The following is a 24,000-nucleotide window of genomic DNA, read 5'->3' on the forward strand; positions in this document are numbered from 1 at the left end:
GCACTGCTGCTTGTTAGTTACAAGGTGTAGACTTAATTCTGTTTGCAGGTCTCTGATGCCAAAAATACCAGGAAACACTCAACTGCCGTGTCATCATTAGTTTTGATCAAATATATAATATGTATTGTCTCTTCATCCATGAACAACAGATCAAACATTAGAGGTGCAAACTAACCCAGAGGTTCGACTGCTGCATATTCAGTACATGAACAACTCTTCCCCAGACAACACCTGTGAGCATGTGAGAGGAGACTATAGAGGACTTAGAGTGGTCTAGTGGACTAGTAGAGGACTTACAACAGTTTAGTGGACTAATAGAGCACTTAGAGCGGTGTAGGGGACTAAAGGAGACTATAGAGGACTTAGAGTGGTCTAGTGGACTAGTAGAGGACTTGGAGTGGTCTGGAGGACTAGAAAATGGCACAGAAAGACACCAAACCAATCAAGTGAAATGGGCAGACCACAATCAAGTGAAATGGGGAGACCTGTCTAGTAACATGTGGAAATAGAAGGAGACAATAGTAAAAAATAAAACTACTGCTATTTTCCTAGAAATTTATTTTCATCTCTTTGGTTTTTAACAGAGAAAGGTAAACATATTTCCCAGAGAAGTGGTGCTTATGAAACACTAATACCACACTTCCTTCCTGCAAGCACACACGATGATGAAACACAATGATTTTCAGCACATGGACTCCCTCTGGTGGCAGACAGTGAAACCTGCACCCAGTCAAATATATCTCATAACTTGAACTTGCTCGCCATTGCGGTAAATAAAAGAAAACTGTCAAAAATGTCAAAGAACTGCTGTGTGTTAACAAAATACACAGAGACAATGGAGATCACCTGACCCCTGGCACAAACACAAATGTCAACATGCCACATACCACTGAGAAATATGTTTCTTACTCACAGACACAGTACCTTACAGGATTGTCCACATGTCTTACAGGCACTCACATAAAACTTTGTGTGGAGTAGAGATATTCTTTGAAATTATGGTTGTAACCATTTATATTTATGTGTATAATAATTTGTTAAATCCAGACATTTGTGTGAGACAGTTGTGAAAGACACTCATATAAAAACACAACACTGCTACTTCTGATTACATGAACATCCATACCAAAATGGTTCTTACTTTAAATGTTTTATATTTCTTAATTCCATAATGAACCATTTAAATTAGATAATATACGCACGCAGAACATAAAAAAAAAGTGAAGAAATGTAAGTGCAATAGTAAAACAAACCCTTTAAACAGTCATATATGTTACCAGAGGCAATGCATGATTAGTTCTGCAGTAAATAATTAAAATATACTGTAAGTAGGATGATATTTTCTAAGTGATTGCAATCACAAAAATGAACATATTCAAAACTCAGCAGGGAGCACTTTGGGTGCGAGCGAAGATGATACTGAAGCAGGAGTTTCACTTTTAGAGCAGTTTTTATTCAACAAAGAACTGCAAGCACAGGAACTATCAGGTAAACACACACACACACACACACACACAGATCCAACACACACATGTAATGCCCGACACCGATGAGATGAGACACACACACACACACACACACACACACACACACACACACACACACACACACACACACACGTGTACCGTTCGACACAGATGAGACAAGACACACACACACACGTACACAGATGCTACATACGCACATGGAACAACCACAAAGACAGACACGGTGATGATGACAGGGACAGGGACAGTGATGATGACAGGGACAGGGACAGTGATGATGACAGGGACAGGGACAGACACAGTGATGATGACAGGGACAGGGACAGTGATGATGACAGGGACAGGGACAGACACAGTGATGATGACAGGGACAGGGACAGTGATGATGACAGGGACAGGGACAGACACAGTGATGATGACAGGGACAGGGACAGACACAGTGATGATGACAGGGACAGGGACAGAGATGATGACAGGGACAGGGACAGTGATGATGACAGGGACAGGGACAGTGATGATGACAGGGACAGGGACAGACACAGTGATGATGACAGGGACAGGGACAGACACAGTGATGATGACAGGGACAGGGACAGTGATGATGACAGGGACAGGGACAGACACAGTGATGATGACAGGGACAGGGACAGGGACAGTGATGATGACAGGGACAGGGACAGACACAGTGATGATGACAGGGACAGGGACAGAGATAACGGAGAGTTCTGGACACCATGAGACAACCCGATACTTGCAGGGAAAAAGCACAAACACCTACAGGGCAAAATCCTTTAATACTCAAATGGCAAAAATCTTCAACACTCGTGGGGTGAAAAGCTCCAACATTCACAACTTGGACAGTACAGCAGCTCAGCGAGACGTCTGTCCTGCTCCACTGCTCGGTCAGGAGGGGGACGGGACTCTGGGCTCTGCACATCGTCCTGAAGTCCTGTTCTCCTTATCTTGTGCTCAGAAACATATAATACAGCATGACTGAAGTCCTTAGCGTACGCATCCTTTTGTAGCAGACAAGAGAAATCACACACACACACACACGCACACACACACACACACACACACATACACATGCACATACACTCACATACACACACACACACACACACACACACACACACACACAGGCATAATATAACAAAGTACATATATGAAATAAATTTAAATTACAGATAATGTCACATTCATGAAGTGCAGCAGTTCACAGCTGTGCCACACAGGCTGAGGTAAGTGAAGTGACTCTACACCACTCTGTAATGTTTATTTCAAAGCCTGTGTGTATTTATATAGAATATGCAGGTGGTGCAGACAGCTCATGTGTATTTATGTGTTAAGTGTTTCTCTATTTTCAAGCCCTTGGTGCACAGCATACATGATGCACGACACTTCACAGCTGCTTCCGTTCCTCGTGTAAAGCACAGTGCTGAATCAACTAATATTGATCAATCTTTTGGATTAATAAAGCACTTTACAATGGAGCTATGAAAAAACATGTCTGAGTTTTGTGAGTGTCCCGTGAGATTATAGAGATGCTAAACCGTAGTGAGTTTACAGGTGTCCCAGCCCTCTAGTGGAGCAGAGATGTCAGCCTACGACATGAACTCACCGACACTCCCTCTTCTGGGATTTGACTCTTTGTATGTTTAGTTGAACTAACACTCTCTCAGATATTTCAGTAAAGGAAGCATGTGGGAGCCATACCTGCCCCTGGATCACCTCTGCGTCTGGACCAGTGTGTGTCACGAGCTCAGCGTCTTGAAACCCACCAATGAGAAGAGACATGTCACAGACTTTTCAGTTGTGGACAGTTATGGACAGTTTTCTTCACCTGAGCCAACTCACCATGGCAACTCCTCCGTTTCCAGCTCCAGAAGGTCAGAATGACATTGCACATCAGAGAGAAACCCAATCCCAGCCCCATACTGACCACAGGCCAGAGACTCAACGAACACTCTTGAAAAGAAATGAAATGTGCCATATTTTGTCAATTGTGATTTTTTACACCCCAATCGAAATTTGTCCTCCGCTTTTAACCCATCTGTGCAGTCAGAACACACACTAGTGATTACGAGGGGGCTGTGGATCACACGTGACCAGAGCGGTGGGCAGCCCTAGCCCGGCGAGGAGTTGGGGTTAGGTGCCTTGCTCAAGGGCACCTCAGTCATGGCCTGTCTGGGAATCGAACCCACGACCCTCCGGTCACAAGACCAGTTCCCTAACCGCCAGGCCATGACTGCCCAGAGAGACCAGTGATTAGCACTGAGGACCAGTCACAGTTGAGCACAGCGCAGTAGTAAGTGCCAGTATCAGAGACGCTGAGGACACTCTTGGAGAGGTTGTACACACAGCTGTGTGGAGAAGAGCTGATCTCACACTGACGGCTGCTGTTGTGATGAGTGGAGATGATTTCAGGATGGGAGTCTCCTGCAGAAGATCTGAACCAGAACACTTGGAGTTCTGCTGTTCTCCTCTCAGAGAGGACGCTACACTGCAGAGAAACTGATTCTTTCAGAGAAACAGTGGACTTAGGGACTCTAGAATGCTGATATGTTTAACTCTGGATGACGTGATCAATATAAGACAGTTAAAGATCTTTGTTTGCTTTCCCTAACACATTTAGACTGGTGTGTTTCTGAAAATGAGCCTTATTTGCACCTAAATGCTGTGCACTGAGATAACAAAATTTATACAGTACATTGGTATATTTCTACAGTATATAAACATATTGCACATATCACTATAAGCACAAACACAAAAATCAATGTACTGAAGCAAACCAATTCGAATTCAAATATTTAAAATCATTGTCAGAAGTCTTGCTAGAATTCACAAACGTGCTTTTAAAAGTTACTATATTCAAGTATGTTATAATTGTTGAAAAAATGAATCGATTACCTTTTACATCTAAAAATGTAGCATACAAAAACGTAATTATTTTCAAATCTGCCATAACGCAAAAATACATTCCTTTGTCATCTTCGGTAACACGTAGAATTGTGAGAGACATGCCACGTCTAGTTATTTTGAATTTGGTCTTGTCCAATGTGGGTGAAACTGTGCTTGGTATTTCTGTCAACACTCTTCCTACTCGCAGGGGTTGCTGCTGGGTCACTGTTTGCTTGTACCAGACCCACAGGCCTGTTCCGGACCGGGCCAAAGTGCAGTTCAAGGTAACGTCTTCACCCGGCTTAACCGAGACAAATAATGAATCAGGAAGGTCCAAAGGTTCAGCAGGATCTATACCAAGAGATGATGAGGGCGAATACAGTCAATAAAGAGAAAAGGGTTTGGGGTGGGGGTCAAGAATAAAAAAAGATTTTATTTATTAAAAACCAGCTATTAGAATGATACATTCAGATATTACGTGCGGTTTTAAGGAATACTTACTTATTTTGTAGAGAGATAAAACAAGCATCCAGAACAGCGCCATTGGAGGAAGAGAAGATATCTCAACATGAGACAACACGCCAGATGCAGCTGACAGCACTAGTGTCCATGAGCTTAATGGGGGAGGGAGCTTCAATCTGATTGGCTGGAAACAGTCACATGGTCCTGCTTCCTGTCATTTGTCCCCAGTGGTCTACTGCTCACCTTTATAGTGCATTCAATTATTTGTAATTTGGGATCCACAAAAATGCCAATTCTACTCTTCTGGAATAAGAAGAACAAGGGAAGCGTTGTGCTGAGGTAATTTAATGCCATATAAGGTAATATGCAGATGATGTGCTGAGGTAATTTAATACTATGCCATATAAGGTAATATGCAGATGATGTGCTGAGGTAATTTAATACTATGCCATATAAGGTAATATGCAGATGATGTGCTGAGGTAATTTAATGCCATATAAGGTAATATGCAGATGATGTGCTGAGGTAATTTAATACTATTCCATATAAGGTAATATGCAGATGATGTGCTGAGGGAGTTTAATGTAATGTCCCGTCCCCATCAATATAATATGCAGATGTAATATACAGATATAATATGCAGATGTAATATGCAGATATAATATGCAGATGTAATATGCAGATTAAATGTGCATAATCAGCAGGTTAGCCATCAGCAGCCCCGGGTTGAAGAAAGCTACACTGCTACATCGTTATAGCGATAGCTATACTTTAATTATTTCATTTTATGAAATATTGATGGTGGTTCGTCTCAGGCCAACGCATGTTGCTATAATACCAGGAAATATAAATGCAAATATACAGGAGAAAGCATTATTAAAATCCATAAATTGTGCAGTTATTTGTTGTGTATCACTGCTGTATGTGCATTTGTCATAATGTTAGTGTAACCACGTGCTTCTCCACGCTGCACGTGGAGTTCCTCAACCCCATGTTGGGTTGACATCCTCAACATGCTGAAGTTGTACATGGTCGCTCAGTGTGGCTCCTCCCACCGCACCTGTGATGAGCTGCAAATCCCATTGAAGGCTGTTCTTACAACTATGGCCCACCACATCCTTTTAGTGGTCAGACACCAAACACCTGAGCAATCTCCCTGCACTGCTGTGTGAGTGCTGCATCTCAGCTGCCGTGAAATCGTTTAATAAACACACACTGTGCCCAGTGCACCAAGAACATGGCTTCCTGAAAACCATCACGACCTTTGAAATCACCACCGTGGTTTTGCGTATTTCCAGTCTCGTGGCTTAGATGGCATTACCATAAAGTTGTTTATTTTAAAATCTGCAGCATTTAGAACTAGAAATCTGTCACAAAGATCAGGATCACACTCTCACACATGCACACACACTCACACAAGCACACACACTCACACACAAGCACATACACACACACACACACACACACAGTTCAATACACACTATTCTGATACATTTCCTATTCAAGATAGATATATAAAAAATATCACTGTGATTTTCACAACCGAGCACACAATAAGATCATCTGTGAAAGGTTTTTCCATCTTATGGCTTCCATTGTGCTCATATAAAGGAATTTTAGAGCTTTAGTTAAAGGCCACACATATGCTGTATGAACTAAAGGCCTTACGCTCTCCAGAAATGTACAAGTCATCTTGTGCCTAAAGTTGCGAGCGAATGTGCAAATAGACGCGTCTCCTCTCGATGTCCATCTCAGCTGCGCAGTGTCCCAGCAGGATCACAGCTGTAGTTCCTCATACCAGTCAATAGAGGGCAGTGAAAACAAGAAGAGAGTGTTTAAAGTCAAAGTTTCTCCTCTGCCAAAGAGAGAGAGAGAGAGAGAGAGAGAGAGAGACTTAGAACAACTACACTATGCCCTCCTCCTCCTCTCTGAGTCCCGAGGTCTGTCCCTGTCTGCTCCTGCCCTAGCCGTGCTCTGGTGCGGGAGCGGGCGGGGCGGGTGGGGCGGGTGGCTGGTTCACGATGACCTGGACCATGTAGTCACTGGGGATGTGCAGCTCCTGCAGTGTGATCTTGTCGGCCAGCGGGCGGCCCGAGAAGAACCAGCGCTGGGCTGTGGCGGCCACGCCCTCCTGGGCCTGCACGCGCTGTTTCAGGTGGCAGACGGAGTCGGTGGCACACACGTCCAGGCGAAGGTCACGACCCGTGGAGAGGCGCAAGCGAAGAGGCCACGCCTCTCCCGCCTCGGCCTGGGAGTCGGGCCGCTCCGGGTCGGGGAGGTCGTCCTCCGGGTCGCACTCGGGCCGCTCCTCAATCATGTTGACAGGCTGGCTGAGGCAGTAGAGGGGGAGCTGGTAGCGGTTACCGAGCTCATCGTAACATTCAGAGAGGACGCCTGAGAGAGAGAGAGAGAGAGGGGGGGGGGGAGAGGGAGAGAGAGAGAGAGGGGAGGAGAGAGAGAGAGAGGGAAAGAGGGAGAGAGAGAGGGAGAGAGAGGGGGGAGGAGAGAGAGAGAGAGAGAGGGGAGGAGAGAGAGAGAGAGGGAAAGAGGGAGAGAGAGAGGGAGAGAGAGGGGGGGAGGAGAGAGAGAGAGGGAAAGAGGGAGAGAAGGACAGAGATGAGGAGGGAGAGATGGGGAGAGAGAGAGAGAGAGAGAGAAGAGAGAGAGGAGAGAGAGAGGGAGGGGGAGAGGAAGAGTGAGAGTGAGAGAGAGAGAGAGAGATAGGGAAAGAGAGAGAGAGAGGGGGAGGGAGAGAGAGAAGAGAGAGAGGAGAGAGAGAGAGAGGGGGAGAGGAAGAGTGACAGAGAGAGAGAGAGAGAGAGAGAGAGAGAGAGGGGAGAAGGGAGTGGATGAGGGAGAGTAAGGGAGTTACAGTGGGATGGGGGGAGAGAGAGAGAGGAGAGAGGGAGAGGTGATTATCATTTCTAAAATCCAATCAACTTGATTCAGAGGTCCAGTGATCTTTCGCTGGTTTCTTGTCAAATTACAAATTCCGAAAAATCCCTTAAATTATATTAAAACTCAACATCACCTTTCAGGGAAATTATGTCACCTGACATCCACTAGATGGCAGTGTAAATACAGATACATTGAAAGTCAAAATCAACCAGAGTCAAGTGGTTGTTTAAAATCTGTAATGTGTTAAGTAACACACCCGCTGCATCCTCGATAACAGCGTTTATATCTAGCTGGACAACAGCAGACTGTGCAGTCGGTAACTTGGTTAAAACCTGCACTGGACCAGAATCACAGATACACAGGACTGACGCAGCTAACGGACGTGGTATTTCCTTCAATGGAAATTATGCAAGAAACCCGATCACAAGAGGTCACTGGAGACACACTCAAAATGCCAGTTGTAAATGTTTTGGAAGTCTGTGTGCTCAGATCACCACGACGCGTGTTATCACCAGGTGTGAGCAGGGCCAGAAATTCAAACGCATTTTCAGAAAATCCTTAGAGAGTCTGACACTAAATCTACTCATGTGATTTTTGCTTCAGGGTTTTGATGAACAACATCTGGCATGAAGATATCACTCTAGAAAAAGTAAAAATTAAAAATTAAAAATGCACTCTGTATAAAACAGCCCATGGCCCCCGCACCCATATGATTATGTATATTAATTCTGATTGAGAAACTGCACGGAGATGAGCAGGCAAAGAGAGATGTGGGGAACAAGTGTGAGTGAAAGACAAAATGAGCTGGTCGAGTTCTACTGTGTTGAAAACACTCAAGAGCCTCAGCAAGCCAGCTGACTGAGCAGAGTTTTACAAGGCCCCATAAATGTTGTTTAAAGACCCATTGAGTCCTGGAGTGTAGCTGTAAAATGGAGTTCAGCACATGCAGCAAACCGTGTGCTTATCCCACAAGTGTGTGCTGTCTGCATAACTGTCTGTTCAATGTTATACAACTGACATGTTTCTAGACAAGGTCAAAGTATATTAAATCAGAGATCTTCTCATGATCAAATGCTTTGTTTGAATTACTTCATTTTACATTTACATTTATGGCATTTGGCAGACGCCCTTATCCAGAGCGACTTACATTTTTATCTCATTTTTTATACAAGTGAGCAATTGAGGGTTAAGGGCCTTGCTCAGGGGCACCTTAGTCATGGCCTGGGGATCGAACCTGCGACCCTCCGGTCACAAGACCAGTTCCCTAACCGCTAGGCCATGACTGCGTTTTGTGTGTGTGTGTGTGTGTGTGTGTGTGTGTGTGTGTGTGTGTGTGTGTGTGTGTGTGTGTGTGTGTGTGTGTGTGTGTGTGTGTGTGTGTGTGTGTGTGTGTGTGTGTGTGTGTGTGTGTGTGTGTGTGTGTGTGTGTGTGTGTGTGTGTGTGTGTGTGTGTGTGTGTGTGTGTGTGTGTGTGTGTGTGTGTGTGTGTGTGTGTGTGTGTGTGTGTGTGTGTGTGTGTGTGTGTGTGTGTCAGTGATACATGTCAGTACACCGAGTACATTATTACAGGAAATAACGGCGGCTGAAACAGACAGTATGTGAGCGACAGTATGGGCGTGAGGTGAAGGGGTGGAGCTTCTGTCTGGTGTGGGGGAGTGTGAGGTGAAGGGGTGGAGCTTCTGTCTGGTGTGGGGGAGTGTGAGGTGAAGGGGTGGAGCTTCTGTCTGGTGTGGGGGCGTGAGGTGAAGGGGTGGAGCTTCTGTCTGGTGTGGGGGAGTGTGAGGTGAAGGGGTGGAGCTTCTGTCTGGTGTGGGGGAGTGTGAGGTGAAGGGGTGGAGCTTCTCTCTGTGGAAGAATGTGATCTACACAGCCTGAAGCATCCAGGAGCAAGACAGGGAGAAAGGATGGCGGGTAAACGATACAGTCTGCTCCTTCATTATGTATGTGTGTGTGTGTGTGTGTGTGTGTGTGTGTGTGTGTGTGTGTGTGTGTGTGTGTGTGTGTGTGTGTGTGTGCGTGTGTGCGTGTGTGTGACCTGCTGGTGTGAGGGATGGATAGTGATACCATGCAGTTTTAATGAGCATATCTTGACACACGCATACACAGAGACATCAGATTAAAGCACCTCTCAAACTCTAGTACCAGTGTTGTTCATCTGAGTACAGTATTTACACATAGAGTTGGGGAGTCAAATCTGGGACCAGTTTGGCCCTGGTTCCTTTATCATCAGTATCTACTGGGTCAAATCGCAGCGCAGATTTCAGTGCCACTTAAAAATCACTTGGCAGAAAGCAAAAGTTCACTATTCTTCACTTAACCCAGTCTCAGGCAATGGACCAAGTTATGGAGTCCAAATGTTGAATTTCTAGTTTAGAACAGAAGAGGTTCATGATGCTAACACTGGAAGTCAAAAGCCAGCTAACAGCCTTTCTAAGTCAGTCACTTTTTAAATAGTGTCCTGTAAATAATGGCAGGAAAGACTGCTGTCTTAGTCACAGGTGTTTTTTTCTTGTGAGCTTAAAATTCAAACTGAGCTGGGGAAGAGGGTGTCAGAGGATACTGCACCTGCCTGGAGTCATCTACAGTTGCCTGAACCTTCAAGAGTTGGTCTCTTTCTGGAAGAGTTCGAGAGCTGGTCTCTTTCAGGTGCATGAGGTTGGAGGTGTTTGTCCTCATTTTTAAAGTCCTTATTTGTAATGAACAATGTGTTAATTTACAGGTAAGGTTTGTGGATATTACATGCAATTGCTATATGTAATTGGTCGTTGAATAATGAGAATAAGAATCTTTGGAAACATGACTTATTGCTCCTTTAAAAACCACTGCATGCACAGGGGGAACACGTCTAATGTGCTGATGCATCTGACGAGACACAAATTCACTTGAAAGCAGGAGGATGCTCTGGAATGACCAGCATGGGTGACCCTGTTGCCCAGCAGGGCACCGTGGGTGACCCCGTGCCCTGACACTAGTGAGGCAACGGTACACTGTACCATTTTGGAGTTCAAATTTGGAAGAAAAAAAAAAACAACAACAAAACAAAACACACATTGTCCCTCTAAGCATTTAGGCACGACAGTTTTAGTCCAGGTATCAGAAGAACCAAACGACACCCAACACTATCCTCACATGCCACATCGGGTGTCGTGTGGTAGGAGTGGTTTGAGAATAAGCAGATCTTTCCCCAACTGTTGTATTCACTGTCATGAGCTCCTAAAATAAACCTACAGCAGCCAACAGGGGAGACACGGCATCTTAACTCTCACAGGAAACTGCATCTACCGAGAAGAGCACAAACCGCAAAACTGCGTTTGCAGAAGTGGGGAAGCACGGCTGTTGTTAGAAAACCACTTAACACACCTGCTATTCCCATCTTGTCTCACAAATACACCCTCATGACCCTTAAATGAACAACTTTCATGGGGAGCTCATAAAAGCCACAATGAAAAGCACCATGAAACTGGGATTCCCCCCGTTCAGTCTGTCTGTACGGACGGGAATCGAGAGACAGACAGGACCAGGAGTGGAGATGCATGATCAGACCAAACTCAGAGAGTCACGTTATACAGGAGAGCTGCACACAACAAAACTATTTTATATGTAGAATAAAAGGTCTGATGATGTGTGGAGTGTTTCTGATGACACAATCAACACACCACACATGTCCAACAGCTATAGGTCACAGGTTAAGGGTTAAAATGCTGCATGTTGATGTCACACCCCAGTCAGTCCCCAGCCAGCCCGCATCACATGCATCCACCAATCACACACGCCGACGCCTCACCAGCTTTGAATCATCGTGTTTAGAAGCACGCCCCCTTCCCTAGTCTCTCATTTGCCTGTCTTTATTTAAGTTCACAGTCTTGACACCCCGAATTAGCCAGCAAACCTGACTAACACCATGCTATGTCTTCAGAGGTTCACTCTGCCACCGATACTGTCACTTTCACTCAATCTTGGGCCACCTCTTTTGTGAACTGATAATAAACTGTGCATGTTTGCACAAGCACCTCACTCCCTAACTCACTTGTGTCCAGTCATCTCAGTTACTACAACATGACTAAAGATTAGCCCTCGCCAAACGTGCAAGCACAAACATGCCAAGGTTAACCCCCGGGTAACACCTGCAAAGTTCTGATAAAGGTTACGACATTTATCAGACTTCAGGAATGTCTGTGCATTTAAGATTTCTCGTAGAACTGCTTGAGACTGATCGGTCCACTCAGAAACAACGTATGGCCAGCTCTGGCGTGTCCACAGGCACCAGAACTGGAGCGAGCGCTGGTGGTACCGTGAGGCAGGGTGACCCCGGCCCCGTCCAGGATGGCCTGAGCCAGCTCGTGGTCTCCACTCTCGAAGGCGTGTGCCGAAGCTCGGAGCGCGTCCCAGATCTCGGCGCGGCCGTCGAAGGCGGGTGCCGTGTCCCAGAACTCATCCCTCTTACTCCGCAGCTGCTCGTCTGTCATGGGGTAGTCACTCTTCCACTTGGGCCGGTCTCTCCGCAGACGTACACTCCTGCCTAGAGGCCCTGGGCAGAGGGGAAGAGTGCGCAGTGTGAGACTCGGGCCTACCCAGCATGCCTCTGAGAGGAAGCAAAGGAAGCCGTAGTGGCCACTGCAGTGCAGACTGGCCAACACTGACTAAGCAAGTAAACGTCCAGTCTTAACATCACCGACGGGTCGTCCGGCGGTGAGTGAGGTTCAGGGAAGCGTGACCGGCGTAGTTTGACATTAGTTGACAGAACAATCGGCGTAACTGTCTGAGTGAATGAAAAAGCGTGTCTGAGGAACGCTGCTCAGAACCGTCACCAGACTGGACCGTAAATGAAATCAGCAGCCGTGACCTTTCACAACACACTAATTACAGAGGGACATTTGCAACCTTGATTAATGAATGATGTGGAGCCCAAAAACCACAACCACACCAAAAACCCAGACGACTACCAGCATCACAGTGAAACAAACCACGCCTTGCCACGATCTACATGCACAGAACTGTGTGTGTGTGTGTGTGTGTGTGTGTGTGTGTGTGTGTGTGTGTGTGTGTGTGTGTGTGTGTGTGTGTGTGTGTGCAAAAATATACAGAGAGGCAGATCCTATGTAAAAGTTATGTGTCTGATCATCAGTATCAGATTTCTTCCGCTGCACTTGCAGGTATAGTCATAAAACTGTATGAGGAGCAGCACACATGAATTATTCACTGCTGGAACCACAAAACTCAGAATAGAGACAATAGCAGTGATGACAGCACAGGACTCAATACCAAAGTGACCCGACACTGAACAAAAGGAGATAATGAAGCATTTGTCTGACCAGGTGGTTGCTCCAGCCGTGAAGGAGAGAGAGGACATTTGGAGAGGAGCTCGCTGAGTGCCTGGACATTCTGGCCTGTTTGTGAAGACGTGCGAGACCTCTGGACAGGGAGGACAGTGCCGGGAGGGGCTACGTCCTCCCAAAACCACTAACGCACATGGTGGCATTTGTATGTGCGGAGTCAGCAGATGATACAGCAGACAGTCGCCTGCCTGCAGTGCCAAACATTTAGAGCTCTTCACCTAAACCTGGAACCGGTAATAACTGGAGTTATTCGATGAAAAAGAGCCTAAGGCAACGTTCAGTGGTGTCACAGCATAAATCACCAAGACTCCAACAGGGTTTTGGCCTAGTAATTATACCTGTCAGCAGAGGGGTTGAAATGGGTTTCAGAGTATTGCTCACACTCATCCATGCTGACAGCCTGTTACATATTAAAATAAAAATGAATAAGAGGAAAGAATGTACAGTAACACTGCACACACACACACACACACACACACACACACACACACACACACACACACACACACACACACACTTTATATGTAAGACTCCAGGTGAGTAACTACAGTGTAGTAAGATATGTAGATTAAAAATTGTAATGAAGAACACAAAGTTTCCAGGGAAACGGGACATTTTGTACAGACCTCATTCATCAGCTGCTCAAGCACATTCAGAAACACTTTGCTTGCACAGCGGATGAAGGAACTCTGTCCAAATTTTCTTTTTCTCTGGAAACTTTGTGTACTTCAATACAATTCTGAATCTACATCTCTTACTACAGGGCACTGCAGTTACTCACCAGACAGTCACAGGCCCAAGGTAGATTCCAGCCTGTTTGTGGGAAATATTTGAAACTACCACATCTACACTGAACCTCCTTCTAAGTAAACACACACACACACACACACACACACACACACACACACACACACACACACACACACACACACACACACACACACGCACACGCACGCACACACACACACACAAAAAACACATGCACACACAGACACATACATACACACTCTCTCTCTCTCACACTCATGCACACACACACACACACACACACAAACACACATATGCCCACACAGATACACACATATACACTCTCTCTCTCTCTCTCTCTCTCTCACACACACACACACACACACACACACACACACACACACACACACACACACACACACACACACACACACACACACACAAACACTAAAGAATGCCCATATCGGCGCAACAAAACCCCACTGCCACAATCTTCTACCTGCACACATACAGTAAACCACAACAGCTGATTCATTTAACACCAGTGATCCAGACACAGATCGTACGTTTGACTTCCCTCTCATTCACCTTACAGTGCACAGTGTGAAACATTCTGTCATACTGGATTCATGCAACTTCACAGCATCACAGATGAATGTTCATCTTTATATAAGTTTTATGGCTATTACTGCACAGTGCACTGCATGCTGCAATTAATGAGTCCAATGGCTACACGCTTGTTTAATCCAGATTAAAATAAGGTTCAGTGCACTCCTGCCAAACATTTCACAGTATCTAAGGGTTTATACACACACACCACAGTACTGAATTAGTAAGTCAATTATACACACACACACACACACCATAGTACAAGTTTCTTTGCATGTAATGCAAAGGTCTTTTTGACACAACCACCTTCTCTACAGTTTAATGGAAAACGTGCCAATGTATGACACGGTAACTTCAAGGTTCCCTTTAATGAACGCTAAGTTGCAGGAGTCGTTTCGTTCTTATACAACTGAACGTTGTTGACATTTAAGAGAGATGTAATATCTCCACAGAAAAACGCATTCTGCAGACGCGCAGTCAGGAGTGTAGAGAGCATTAAGACGTATTTGCCCAAAGTTAATATAATCCATCAACAACCTTATACACCGAGATAGATTTATTAAAATGTCATGCCTGATATGCACATTACAGTGACATTCAGATGCAGAATAATCCCAGATAACCCGGATCGAAGGAATTAGAAGCGGTTAACTTTCTCGTGCAAACTACACCAGCAGTTTCGGCGACTCGCACCTTAAGTCACTCTAAACTAAGATCGCGTGAGCTGAGCTCCATCCTAATTCATTCACGTGTATTGGACACGTTCACGTAACGAGCAAGAGGTCTCATTAGAGACCAGGATGGTATTTCACAACACAGACTACCTAGGCCCTGAGAGATATACGGCACCGCGAATAAAAAACCACTGGTCAGAGAAACCTCGAGAATGAACGCATGTCGTACCTCCTGTTCCGTCAGAGAGTCCGTTTAAGCTGCCCGAGGAGTCATGGTGACCACCCAGACAGCTACCCATGTGTGAGGTGGCCGCGCGTACCAGACGCGCTCTGTGCGCTGCGCTCCTGCGCTCTGCCGCTCCAACGCGCTCCAGCATCACAGCGCAGCATCACAGCATCACATCACAGCATCACATCACAGCACCAGCCCTCATGGGCGGGGTGAACCCGCACCAGCTGTTTCCGCTAACGCAAACGTACTCGCTGTGACCAGTGGGATGTGCGCTTGATGAAAATGCATTTTAAAACATCAACAAATAATTTGCATCACAACACCCTAAGTTAAAAGCGACAGTATTTCCTACGACGACAATTTAAAATAAAAAAGCATTTTCCTATTTTCCTTCAGGGATTTTGGTTTAACCAAAATCAAACTTTTATTATTTCCATAATTTGTGATTTTTGTACCAGTTAAAAAATGAGTATTTATTTGTATTTTTTACTGACTTTTCTCTCTATGACTATATAATATAAACACTATCTTTCCACCAGAGACCGCCATTAAATCACGCAAGATCGCTTGTAAATGTCCTAAAGCGATCACTGGGTGGCACTGTGCCACTGTTTTATCTCGCCGGTCTTAGTCATGCAAATTCTCCACATAAAGTGTGGAAGGTTAACTATGATAACTGCTATAGCCCTGTGTGAGTCTTGATGGTCATTACGTCTCGTAATATAGTCCACATTAGTGTCACTCGCTCATTAATCTAAATTTGCGTCATATATGTTAAACACAGGCGGATCACCGTGACTCAGTCAAAGCTCTCAGAGCAGATCCATAGTTTCTCTGAGACTACAGACCAAGATCTGTAATGAAATAATGGTGTGATCTCACTACCAGCAGTAAATGAATCTCAAATGACTGTACTTAACCTTGCACTGATTCACGACACTTGTCATTCTAGCCAAAGATTGTGTGTGTGTGTGTGTGTGTGTGTGTGTGTGTGTGTGTGTGTGTGTGTGTGTGTGTGTGTGTGTGTGTGTGTGTATTTTGCAGAAGAGATGCAGAAAGGTTGATTTCATGAGTGTCTACAGAAAAACAACAGTGCTGTCTGTAATCTTTTTGAAATGGCCGTTATTGTACTAGCAAGGTGTGAGGAAAGTCCCACTGAGCAAACAGGCTGCTTCAGCTATGAGGGCATGAGTGGTAGAGGAGATAAAGAAGGAAGAAACACCACCCAGGAATGAATGCTGCCTGAGAGAAAACAAGGCATGATATCACCCCATCACCCTGGCAACAGCAGAAAACCAGGGACGTTCAATGTGTAAAGTAGTCTAATCCACAAAGGATCTGTACCTGAACCTCTGTATAGTTCTTCAGTCAGTGTATACGGTTTATAGGCTTTTGGTTCTGGGACCAAACTGTTGGTGGGTGTGGTATACGGTATAATTTTTTGTGTATGGTATAGAATATGTTATCATAAGCTAGGTCTGTTATGGTAATTTGATTAAGTGTGTCTGAGAATTACAGCTTTGACCCCATAACTGTCAAAATGACAGCAGGAATGCACACTGATTGGTGAGAGAGAAAGAGGGTGTGTGTGTGTGTGTGTGTGTGTGTGTGTGTGTGTGTGTGTGTGTGTGTGTGTGTGTGTGTGTGTGTGTGTGTGTGTGTGTGTGTGTGTGAAATTAAAAGTTTCTACAGAAAGTTTCCAGCCAGAAAATATATACAGTATTTGCAGGTGCCAAATCCTTCCCCTCATTAGGAGAAGCCTTAATCTTTGCCTTTCAGGGCCGAGAACTGTTCAGGTGTGTCGTCATTTAATACTGAGAGTTGGAGCAGGTTGTATCGCACACTCACAGACTGAACACACCAGCACTCAGAGACACTCAAAAGACTGCAGACAGGCCTATGAAGTGATTTTATAATGCACTCTGCCCTCCAGTGTTTCTCTTCTTCCTTTTAGTCTTTGACAGGATTCACAGCTCAAATGTTCAGATGGAGAAGCTGTAAGATTAATCATTACATTTCTGGAGATGAGGAGAAGTTTAATACTTTTAATTAGTACTGTGTAGATAAAACCAGCTCAGGGTAAGGATGAGTGAAAAAAAAAGAGAAGGGGAAAGATTTCTTTCTTTTTTTTAATCAGTCTGCTGGATGACGTAAAGCACGAGAAGAAAAGGCCATGTTCATGTGTCCCATTTCACAGTTTCTTCTTTGTTCTTCTGAGTGCAATATTCAGTCATTACAGTTACTGGGTATTACAGAGCAGACCCCAGACACCATGCTAGCTACAGCAGGCGGGCCTGTTTCTTAATCAATATCCCTTTCAAGCCAAAATGAGCCGGCGGCTACAGAACTGTGTCCGCGGGCTGAGCCCTTGACATTTAAGTAGAATCAGGAAAGTGCTGAGTTCACCACAGCATGCGACCCACAGGCACTGCCAAACATCCAGATACGAAAATGGGATGAAAATATGGTTGTGACAGTTTGTGCCACCGTGACCAGGTTGATCTGTGGCCTTCTCTGTGTCTCCTGAGCATGGGATGTCCACACTACAGGAAGTGTGAATCAAGACTACAGTTGTATCTTGGACTCTAACTTGCTATACTTACTAGAAGGCCTTCCATGAGTAGATGACAAGGAACTTGTGTAAAAAGTGTGGATAAAAGTGTTTACTAAATGCCATAAATGTAAATGTAAATATGCACACGGAAGCAACATTGCACCAAACAAGGAGTGTTTCCTTCCTGCAGCTATGTGTGTGTTCAATCTGCACTTTTCCATCTGAGGTACAATTAGCGATGCATGTGCTACTTCCTCAAAAGGGAATGATTTTGCACCCACTGAAACCCCCTCTGCCACCATACTGTTGTAATGAGGAGCTCATCTAGGGTCATCTGCGCAGCACAGAGGCATCTGAGCGTCGATCCAGAGAGGGAGATGTCGCTATTAGCCAGACACATGACACACTAAGTGTAAGCTAATCCGGTGAACACATATGGACTGCGTTTCTCCCCGTGTGCTCCTGGCCGCCCAAGCCCCCACCGTCACACTGGCCACTGGGGGGTTTGAGTGTGGCGCCGTGGTTTTAATGAGGGGAGCAGAGAGGGTCTCCCGACTGAAGCTCATTAAGGGTCATCAGAGCTGAAGCCTCTCCTGCATGTCTGAACCAGAGCTTCTGAGACAGATCCATACACATTACTGAAATAAAGAACTAAGGACAAAGATTCACAGAAAATGCACATCATAACTGAAAAGACATCTCATAAAGATTACCTGCTGGTAAATTTTGCCTTGATTTCTTGATATACAGACTGCAAACTACCATTACTGACACATGTAAGAACCTCTCTACATTTCACACAAACGCATCAGTCCTGACATGCTTGTAAAATAACATGAGAGTCTCAAAAGACTATAATGTAGAACTTATAGTTATACTCTATGAAATAGGCATAGCAGCAAAGTAGCAATGAAAATAAAAGTTTTATTTCTACAAGAATTTCCTCATAGACATGTGATGTCATATTAGCATTTGAATGTCATGTTTTAGCCAAACATCCATTCATTGCTAGTAAATCTGCACGCATCCACAATCAAAATAAACATTTAAATATTTTACTATTCAAAACGGCAACAGTTTATCTCCCCCTTGAGGTGGTTTTATAAGCACAATGTGCCAACCAACTTAGAGCTCTGTAGTTTCAACACTGACATTCAGGAACTACACAATCTTCATTCACATAAAGACTGCGGCCTGCCTTCAGAGGCAAACATAGCAGAAACAGAGCCAGGACCCAGGAGCAGTGCTGGTTTATAAAGGAGATTAAAAGGAACCAGGTGCTGGAAAGGGTCGTCAGATGAAGTAGGTCGGTAAACCAGAGCAAAGGCTGGTACAGAAGGCCAAGGCAATACTAGAGAGGACCTGGATCGTACACAATGTGAGCAGATAAACTAGAGAAAATATGACTTGGTACGCAAACTAAGGATGTTTGGCAATACTTCCCAATGTAGCGATGGTTTCCTGAGTCTATATATAGTGTTTGGTAATGAGACGCAGGTGAAGTCCATTAGTTAGTACTCGGGTGAGAGCGACCTCTAGTGGCTGGGTGATAGAGGAGCAGCATGGACGCTGACAGACATACAGTTGTAGTAACACTGTAAACATATCCTCAAACCCAAAAGAAGTGTCTGGTGTGAATAACAGAATGATCCTCGCAAAAAAGTTCAATGCTCCATTCAAAACTATCAAACCGACCCTAAAGTTGATATGAAGGGCCCTTTTGCGTGTTTGTGTTGACCTGACAGAGCTAGCGCTGTTAGCTGAGCTCCTGACAGAGCTAGCGCTGTTAGCTGAGCTCCTGACGGAGCTAGCGCTGTTAGCTGAGCTCCTGACAGAGCTAGCGCTGTTAGCTGAGCTCCTGACAGAGCTAGCGCTGTTAGCTGAGCTCCTGACAGAGCTAGCGCTGTTAGCTGAGCTCCTGACAGAGCTAGCGCTGTTAGCTGAGCTCCTGACAGAGCTAGCGCTGTTAGCTGAGCTCCTGACAGAGCTAGCGCTGTTAGCTGAGCTCCTGACAGAGCTAGCACTGTTAGCTGAGCTCCTGACGGAGTCATCCAGTGTGTGGCCTTGCGTGTTCTCTAATGAGCCTTTCAAACCCAAGTAGCTCATCGGTATCAAGGGAACACAGAGAAGCCACAAACATCAAACGGTTTTGCATTGAGGACTGGTTTGTGGTTGTCCGTCTCCCACGATGGCATGGCCCTGCCTGTGTTCTTTGGGTCAGCTAATCTGTCTTCAAAGCTCCAGAATATTCTTTGAGTTTTTGTAAGTACTGTTGATGGAATATATAGTAGATCCACTAGTAGTTTAATACGTCCACGTCCTCGTGAAGTCAACGGCGTGCTGCGTCGTCAGGAGCCCACACTCTCTGCCATGAGTAAGAAGACCATATATGGACATCTAGCAGGCAATTCCCTTCAAAATGATTTAATTGTTTCCACCTTTGACCTGTGATGCGTAACAGTAAAGGGGCTATCTCCGAATCCCGGGACCAGAGCCAAGCTTTCTACTGCATCCAACTCTCAAAAGTAAATAAACAGTCCTGTTGTCCAGTGTTTTCAAGTCTGCCAGCTTTGGCACTCTGCCAGCTTGTTTTCTTTTGCAGAAGATAAAATTTCTCAACACATTTTGATCCTACATGAAGTTACCCGGAATGCTGCATTTTGTTTGCGGTGCAAAAGTTTGAAGGAGTAAAATACCGATTCAGATCGTGCTGGCTGTGTTCACACACACACACACACGAGTCATGGTGTATTCCTGACTGGAACAAACACGTTGATCTTGACAGGGAGACGTGTTTAAACCTTTGACATACAGTGTGCGTTTGGGTTCAAATCTTTCAAGATCGTTCCGAGGTGTTGAGGGATGAGCGACGTGACCCGCAGCAGCCCCGAGCAGAGCGTGACTGGCCTCTGGGACCTGGCACAGTGCCCAAATCTGCCAAACCTCAGCTGGTTTAATGAGCTCACTCTTCACTTTCTACAGTTACATTCTGTCATTCGGCTCTAATTCGGTGCACTGAAATATGAAAGTATTCAAGCAACTCATTTTTAGGTTTGATCAAGTCAACCTAGGGCATCAACTTGGGACAGAGAAACAACATGAGCCAACCATGAATAGATAAAGATTTATTAAATGCCTAAATATTTTATTTGTATTTCTATCAACAAAAGTGAATACATCAATCAGAGTTGACCAGCTTAAAGAGGCAAATCTTCTGAGCAAGAGGAGGTCAAACATGGGGCAGTGAGAACGTGAGAGGGAAGTTCACTCCCCCACAGAAGGGCAGGAACACTAAAACAGCAGGATCTGTCCTGGGGAGGATGTTAGATCTTGAGGATACAGCCCAGGAGCCATGAAGTCCTAAATGACCTGGACTCCTGTGCTAGGATGTAAATCTGAGCAGTAGTATGGAGGTATCAGAAATAAATGCCATGCTGTGTTGAATCGACCGAGCTTTATGTACAATGACTCACTGGAGTCAATGACTGTTACCATAGAAACAAATCCTCTTCTCCAGCTGGCTTTGTGGTGGTGGTGGAACTTTAACAGCTGCTCGAAAGTTTTCTGAGTCAGAATCACTAACCAAATCATTCCACAAAAAGTGGATTTTATGGTTAATTTTTCACTGTCAACAGCACACTTGTCATAGCTGCCCAGGTTGTGTTACTTATCAGTTATTCTTGACAATGTCATCGAGTAACTCTGCTTCTTCAAGTCAGCAGAGTGCACAGATATTACGTGAATTCTGATAAAAATGAATTTGTTCTGAGGCTTGTACATGTGTACAACCTCGGTGTTGAGATCTACAGGCTTAACCTCTAGCGTCTCACTCCAGAAACTCCAGTTTTGTAAGCACGTACATTCCTGTTCATCGAGAATTAAATCCCAAGTGTGATGGGTGTCTATTCAAGAAAAGCTGTCAGAAGGGAGTCTTCCACTGAAAGGAGTTTTCTGCTTTGATTGATGGAAGACTGATGAATGGAAGTTGAACTACAGTTGTGTTTAATCAGTGTGGGAATTGCAGGAAAAGTCATATTACTGTAACTGACCATTGAGCCCAATAATTTAGTAGACACAAAGAACAAGTTGGACGAGGAACAAGTAATGACCCATAAATAACACTAGTTTAAAGAAATTACCCATACATAACACTAGTTTAATGAACTGACCTACACTAGTTTTAAGACATAACCGTATGTAATGCTATTTTAGAAAAATTACCCATAAGTAACACTAGTTTAGAGAAATGACCCGTACGTGACTGAACGCAACATTATTTTAGAGAAATTACCCATAACTAACACTAGTTGAACTAACTGACCCATAAGTAACTCGTTTCAAGCCGGTGAGATGTTTAAAGTGATCTTGTTAATGACATGCAATATAGTTGAGAATATGAGAACCTTATATGAGAACCTTATATGAGAACCTTATATGAGAACCTCAGATGTGTACAACACGTGATGTCAGGATGCATGGAAATTAATGTATTGAGTTGAATCCCAGCGGTTTGAGTTCAGGTCACTGCGTGTGCAAGCAATCATTCTCTTTTTAAAGTTCTTTTCCTCTCTTTGTCTTGTGTGACAAAGTACACAAATAATCTGAAAAGATTCATATCCAAAAAGGAAAAGCTCTTATCTGTCACTGAATAAAGTGCGAGTGATCTGTAGAGCCTGGGTTCAACAGCACCCATCCCCAACAGCAAGGAAGAATGTTCTAAAAAGCTCTTAAGAAAAATAATGTGTCAGGGCTAATCTTGTATTGAAATAAAAATGTGTCCTTACAGCTGTAATGGACTGAAACAGTGGGGAAGGGGGTCGTTTCTGGTAGGTTCAGGTCTGGCGGATTTCCGGCACTTCCTCTTGATTCTCTGTAATGATGTTCTTTCACAGAACAGGAGGGACAATGAGATGAAGGTCAAAACGGTCAACATTTTGAGTTCAGAGGTCACGGGGAGTCCAGAGGTGTGGAGACAGCCAAGCTGAGTACGATTGTAGAACTATCTAGAAACAGTTGTGAAGACCTGCCCGCTTGTGGGAGAGTGCTGTGAATAAACCATGGAGGGGGTGATGGATTGAAGATGCAAACTAACACTTATGGGGAAGTAGAGATAGAGACAAGATGAAGGAAATGTTTAGAGGACAGTGTAGACTGTCCTCACGCAGAACCAGATGTCTGTTGTCCCCAGGACATGAATAAGAACAAACTCTTTAGTGAAGTCACAGAGCGAACCCAAACCCAATAAAGATACATTTACAGAGTTTGGGATGTAGTAATAACATTTAATTCGAATAAACAGACACAATGTTCAGGCAACAATGAAAAAGACCCGTAGGAGTTCCTCAGCAAGCATGTTTGCTCGCTCTGAGTTGTGGGGTTATGAGCAGGCACTGGTAGGGGCTGCAGTGGTCAGCACAATCTCCTCTGTGGTCATGAGGTTGAGACACAACACACTTTAAGAAGAGGTGATTGGCAGGTTCAGCGTTCACCACGTACTTGGAGTTCCATGGACCTGGCTGGGAACAGGAGGGTGGGAGCCCAACATCACATGAACTTCCACCTGGACAAAGGTTCTCCAGAAACATTAACGAGAGCGAATGAGAAGTAAGCAGCCTCACACCAGCAGAGTGCAGTGCAGGTCCACCCTTTTATCCCTGCACCCTCCTGCATGGGTGCTCCCTCGTTTTTAGTGCGTCTGCATGTGCGTGAAGACACACTGTGTGGAACTACTGTAGTGCCACTCCGACATGCAGATACCTCAGCAGGTAACTGGCCAACGAGGAACCAGCTGAGAAAGCCAGTCTGCAGTCGGCAGGTGCTTAAGGAGCAGAAGGATCAGCTCAGCAATCGTTTCACAGTCTCTGCCAAGGATGCAGAGAGAAACCAGAAACAAAACACTTACACTTTTACATTTAGCAGATGTTGTTTTTTCCAGTGCAGCTTACATTAGGCTAAGACCCCATCAAGCCAGAGGCCTCCAAGAGACAGAGTTTAAGACAGAAACACAGGCCTAGCCCTTAAGCACAACAGGCTCCAGTTCTAAACTGCTCTGTCACCAAGGGCATTTCAATTAGAAGGATCATTGAAACACAGCCAAGAA

The 24,000-nt window shown here is 44.8% G+C and overlaps 1 protein-coding gene and 1 long non-coding RNA gene across 2 annotated transcripts; both read right to left on the reverse strand.

Moving 5' to 3' along the window:
• Positions 1 to 1,589: 1,589 nt before the first annotated feature.
• LOC143526490 (uncharacterized) lies at positions 1,590 to 3,446 on the reverse strand. The gene is made up of 3 exons (XR_013133864.1): positions 3,345 to 3,446; positions 3,204 to 3,256; positions 1,590 to 2,503 (listed from the first exon to the last, which is right to left on the reverse strand). It is a non-coding gene; the product is annotated as an uncharacterized LOC143526490 (long non-coding RNA).
• A 2,721-nt stretch (positions 3,447 to 6,167) lies between these two features.
• Positions 6,168 to 15,504, reverse strand: LOC143526588 (ubiquitin domain-containing protein 2-like). Its single transcript, XM_077021063.1, has 3 exons — positions 15,344 to 15,504; positions 12,040 to 12,276; positions 6,168 to 7,244 (listed from the first exon to the last, which is right to left on the reverse strand). The coding sequence occupies exons 1-3, from the start codon at positions 15,489 to 15,491 to the stop codon at positions 6,814 to 6,816; spliced, it is 816 nt and encodes a 271-aa protein (XP_076877178.1). The 5' UTR covers positions 15,492 to 15,504; the 3' UTR covers positions 6,168 to 6,813.
• Between the last annotated feature and the right edge of the window lie 8,496 nt (positions 15,505 to 24,000).

The sequence above is a fragment of the Brachyhypopomus gauderio genome, chromosome 11 (genome assembly GCF_052324685.1).
Source record: "Brachyhypopomus gauderio isolate BG-103 chromosome 11, BGAUD_0.2, whole genome shotgun sequence".
Classification (NCBI taxonomy): domain Eukaryota; kingdom Metazoa; phylum Chordata; class Actinopteri; order Gymnotiformes; family Hypopomidae; genus Brachyhypopomus; species Brachyhypopomus gauderio.